A 5,505-nucleotide genomic window follows, 5' to 3' on the forward strand; every position below is an offset into this window, starting at 1 on the left:
TCAGCAGCAGCTGTCATTCCCAGATGTTGCTGCTCCCTGTCTAGAGCTCCTGCAGCCAGTGGGGATTTCGTGGTGCTCTGCTTGCGCCATGTGCCAGCCACCGCAGAGGCAGCTGGAATGATGCGAGCACCCCTGTGTGCTCACAGGCCCAGATCTGCTGCAGTATTGAGCCACATCTGGCTTGCGAGTCACAGGTCGCTGGTCCCTTGAACGTGGACTTCACTGATCTTATTTATTTAATTCATTCATTCAATTTCTATCCCGCCCTTCTCGCAAGCAGGCTCAGGGCGGGTTACAACATTAGGATAAAACAGTAAAATCAGATAAAACTATAAACTTAACCCTTAAACGATGGCGAACGAACTACACCACAGCTAACACCGCAGCTATGGTGTTAGAAAATCAAAACAGAAGGGCTGGATCCGGGGGGGAAAAAAATCAAAATTATGGATACCCTTCCTTGGGTTAGACCAAAGTGGCTGTCATTCCATGTCCTCGGAAACTGAAGACCGTAATATAGATGGTAACAGAGAGGTAACAGGAGGGGCCAGGTGATATTTGACATCCGCTGCCTCACCCAAAAGTCTGGTGGAAGAGCTCCGTCTTACAGGCCCTGCGGAACTGTAAAAAGTCCTGCAGGGCCCTGACCTTTAGCGGGAGCTCATCCCACCAGGTTGGGGCCAGGGCTGAAAAGGCTCTGGCCCTAGTCGAGCCCAGATGGGCATCTTTTGGGCTGGGGATCTTCCTCTGATGACTCAATTTGTAAGGCCTCCAGTAGGTTGCCAGCTCCAGGTTGGGAAATGCCTGGAGATTTGGAGGGTGGAGCCTCTAGCCCTTTCCCCCTTCTGTCCAAGTCCTGAGAACAATAGGGATCAATTCAATCATCCGGGCAGTCCTTCTGAATTTGCTCAGAAGCAAGCCTGGTGGTGTTCTATAAGTCTACTCCCAAGTAAGGGATTGCACGACAACCTAAGCACACTTTCCCCATGATATCCCAGTGTGACTTACTGCCCATTAGACAGGCAGAGAACAGCGGCCTGGCCTCAGCCCTCTGCGTGCGGACTTGGGAGTCAGTTGCCTTTGAATCCACTTTAATTTAATTAGCACCCCCCTAGGGAAAAATTCCTGGCTACGGGGCTGATCTGAGTACTGAAAACTGAGCTCTCTTGTGTGGGTGTAGGGGTGCATTTCATGAGGATTTCGGACAGCAAAACATACAATCCCTTTTGGTGGCTTTTCAGTGAATGTGTCATAAATAAACCGAAAGCGTTCCGTGTTCAAGAAGTACCGCCCCCACTTCGTATTGTCTTCATTTGCCCACAGTGACATCAACATGTCACAAAATCTGATCTACTTGCTTGTTTTAAAATGAATCTCTCTTACTTTCATCCCATCATGTGGGACCCAAAGGTCACAGTCTGAACAGACATGATAATACAAAATAGACAGACAATAGATAGCTAGACAGATATAGCCATTCTCATGTCCTGGGAGTAATGGAGGGAAGGAGCAGATATTTCTTGGAAGCGAGTTCTCGTTTTGAAACAGGAAGTAACATCACAGCACCCTAGGAATTTCAGAAATCTCTATTGTTTTACCACAGAGATTTTGAAATCCCCATGGTGTCGTCATTGCACTTCCTGTTCTGAAACAGGAATCGACTTCCCAGTTCCGTTTCCTCCTCATCTTCCTACAGCGGCTCCACTGAGCGAAAGCAGGGGACAGGGAGCACCACCGAGAAGTTCCCTACCTCACTTAGCAGATTTTAGTCCTTTTCTCAAGGCAGATGTTCTTAGGGGGCCTCAGACTTGGAGGAGGACAAGGCTGAGCGCCTGATCTTACTCGGCCACAGCTGGAAAAATCTTCCCCCACGGAAGCAGCAGCAGCAGCAGCAGGGCCAGAATCCTTGTGGTACTTCAAGCACAAAGGAGGGTGGGGCTGAGCACACGGAAAACTTTCTTCCCCCTGAAGCCCTGATTGGCCATGTACATAAAAACAACAAGAGATGCCCTTGATGGATTAGACCAGTGGTGTAGCAGACAGGGCATAGAGCAGGCCTGTGGCTACAGTGGGGCCTCTTGGGGCCCAGCCCCCTGACTTACTACCAAGCCCCCCCCGACTTCCCATCCAGCCTAGGCCCCCCAACTTTCAATTTGTTATTTTATCGATGGTGCTCACTTGGGGGTGTGTGAGCGGGGTGCCCCCTGACTTATTTAACCACCACCCCCGAATTAAAAAACCCTTGCCTTCCCTGATGATGCCTCCTGGCCAACGCGCCCTCTAAGCTGTGGAGTCTTGGGAGCAAACATTCTACTTTGTGAGCTCCTGGCATTAAAGTTGTGAGCGAGCGACTTGGCTGCTGCCTGAATTCGTTTGCTCTCGAGCCATCCTCCCTGAGCTGAGGCAAAAATGTGTGTGAGCCGGAGGCTAAAGAACTGTGAGCTAGCTCACACTCATTCAGCTTAGAGGGAACACTGCCTGGCACTGCTCTTCTGAGGTTGACTGTCTCTGGACGTGGAGGTTTCCCTTTAGTCACCATGGCTAGCAGACCGTGATCGGTGTCTCCTCCACAGATCCGTATAATCCCCTGGTAAAGCCACGGCGGCGGCGTGTGGTTAATGAATACACAGTTTTTTCCCAATCAGCCCAAGAACATCTCTTGTCCTTTCAATATGTCAAACTCAGATTGGGAAATCCGAGGCACTGGAGAGAAGTACAGAAATAATGTTCGTGTGCTAATTTCCCTCCCCCCTCCAAAGGTCATTTTATTATTCTTTCATTCAAGATTATTTTAGGAGCGCTCCTGGGACGAGAGACGCTACGTCTCCCTCACGTTCAATCACAGTAAGGTTTGTTTATCATGTCCCATTATGCCACGGCTTCTTTTTTTTTACTGCTATGATTGGATTTCTGTAGGAGTTCATAATTGGGTTGTAAAAATTTGCTTCGGGCTGGAACTGACAATAAAATATAAGGTTTTAGAGCGAAGTAGTCTTTTTGTCAATTACAGGAGGTGGGGGGAAAAACGGAGATTTCGGGAGAAGATTCGCAGCTAGGAGTTAATAGGACTCGGCCTGTTTACATTCGGGAAGGATCTGGCTCCTTCGGATTAAAAAATGTAATCAAGCTGAGAGGTGGCAAAAGTATAAGGTTTTAGAGCAAAGTAGCCTTTTTTGTCAATTACAGGAGGTGGGGGAATAGACGGAGACTTCGGGAGAAGATTCGCAGCTAGGGGCTAATGGGACTTGGCCTGTTTACATTCGGGAAGGATCTGGCTCCTTCAGATTAAAAAGTGTAATCAAGCTGAGAGGGCAAAAATATAAGGTTTTAGAGCAAAGTAGCCTTTTTTGTCAATTACAGGAGGTGGGGGGAAAGATGGAGATTTCGGGAGAAGATTCGCAGCTAGGGGCTAATGGGACTCGGCCTGTTTACATTCGGGAAGGATCTGGCTCCTTCGGATTAAAAAATGTAATCAAGCTGAGAGGTGGCGAAAATATTCATTTTGGAGTATACCTAAAGAGAACAGGCCGAGGTTTAAAACAGTAAGGCCCCGACGACCCACCACGCTCACCATCATCTTTCGTCCTCTCGACGACTGGAGGAGAGCTGGGGACCCCATCGCCAATGCGCGTGAAGGCCAACACCTGGATCTGGTAGATCACGTATTTGCGCAGGCCGGCCAGAAGGATGGAAAGGGTGTGGTTTCCTCGCACTACTTGACTGCTCAGTTTGCTCTCCGTGTCTTTCGCCCGAAACAAAACCTGCAGGAAAATTAAGATGATATGGAAGGGAATAAGTGATTCTGCCTCCCCCCAGCCCCTCCAGAACAACCTATTATGGGGCTGGTTCCCTTGAGAAGACAGTCATTGAGATAATATTTTTATAATAGTACTTACAGGAATGCAGCCCAGGTGAGTTATAAAGAAGAACCAACCCCCCAGGTAATGAATAGCAGACTTTTTGAACTTCCAGTTAAGACTCCTTTTCTGGCTACATCCCAGTTGCTGTGCCAAACAGTTTCTGTTTAACTAGACGCACACACACATACAGGAAGAAGGTCAGGCATGCCCACCCCGATATGTTAGTTCAAACAGGAAGAAGCTACCAGCCAATGAATGAGTATCCTCTAGTCCAGAGTCCCCCTACCTTTTTGTGGCTGTGAAATTCTGACCAAGGGCAGTGAGTACAATCACAAAATGGCTGCCACAGAAGGCGGAGCCAATCAAAACATGGCTGCAGCGGGAGGGGGGGCCAACCACAAAATGTCAACGGTCGAAGTTATATACAGCTCTAATAGTAACGCTCCAGCATTTCAGGCCTGTGCTCTGTTTAACAGGGTGCCTTTTAATCTGCACAGCCAATCAGAAGCCCAGCTGGGGGGAAAACCCACCTAGTCCTGCCCACTTTCTAAAAGCACTTGGTGGGCACCAGGAAAGGTGCTGGGGGGCACCACGGTACCCACAGTCACTGCACTGGCGATCCCTGATGTAGCTATGTCCTGTTAAGAAAAAAGATCTTCGGTTGTGCCAACTAAATAGAGCAGAGAACCATTGACAGATATTGCAGTCCTACACAGAATTTGCTACAATAGTTCTACCATGAGGTTGCAAAAGCGCGGATCTGCATGGTTAGGACAGGATAATCTTTTTAAAAAATGGGGGAATGACAAATCGAACGCCGCTGATAAGAAGATGGTTTTGATGACTTCATCAACCTGCTTCTCAAGCAGCCGAGCCGGGTCCCTGAACTCTTAAACCCGCCCTGCAAGGATTAACGCCCTCCCAACCAGAAGAAGTGGATCCACTCCTCCGGAACAGCAGCCCCCGTAACCTCTTCCTTGCCTGGATTCGACTTCTGCTTGTTCTGCCTCAGCCACTTCACCACCGCCTCAGAGCACCGGTTCAGAACCAAAACAGTCACGTCTGGGAGATCAGACAACCAGACGAGGAGCTTGGCCTCGTCGCCATATTGATGACATCTGACTCCCGACTGGCCTGACATAAATATTACATAGCACAGGAGATGAAATTGACCCTTGTAGCCCTGCATAAGATGAACCACTCGCTCCACCACTCTGGGGGAAGCACCCTGTGTCCAATGATGTCTATGGGGGTGGATTGGGAAGAAGAAATGGCCCTGATTCATGCCGACCCCCCCCCTCCAATGGAGGGGGAGATAAAGTAGGCCTGTCGCCTTGCACAGGTTGATGGCTGCTGGCTTGTGAAGATGGCAGCCAAGGCCACTTGGCAAGGGCCCCCTGTCTGCTGCCCACCTAGGGTTGCCAGACCCTCCCCTGGTGGAGGTGGGGGGGTCCCCTGCTTCCAGGCTTCCCCTCCCCATGACTGATCAGTTGGCCAGTAGGGGGGAACATACCCCCAGAAAGACAGAGATCCATCTGAAGGGCAGCATTGTGTCTACTTCACTGTCCATGTGACCTGGAAGTGATGTCATCACATCTGGGATGGCGGGGCAAAGCTCTAGTATTTGGGCAAAATTTACCATAGA

The 5,505-nt window shown here is 49.5% G+C and overlaps 1 protein-coding gene across 1 annotated transcript in view; it reads right to left on the reverse strand.

Annotated features, from left to right (window-relative positions):
* The window catches only part of SDK1 (sidekick cell adhesion molecule 1), a 502,369-nt gene that overhangs the window by 169,213 nt on the left and 327,651 nt on the right, over window positions 1–5,505 (reverse strand). Inside the window, exon 25 of the mRNA XM_015427208.1 lies at window positions 3,572–3,761. Within this exon, the coding sequence (XP_015282694.1) occupies window positions 3,572–3,761 (190 nt within the window). The remainder of the gene's footprint in view (window positions 1–3,571; window positions 3,762–5,505) is intronic.

The sequence above is a fragment of the Gekko japonicus genome, unplaced genomic scaffold (assembly GCF_001447785.1).
Source record: "Gekko japonicus isolate JY-2015 unplaced genomic scaffold, Gekko_japonicus_V1.1 scaffold1021, whole genome shotgun sequence".
NCBI classification, from domain to species: Eukaryota; Metazoa; Chordata; class Lepidosauria; order Squamata; family Gekkonidae; genus Gekko; species Gekko japonicus.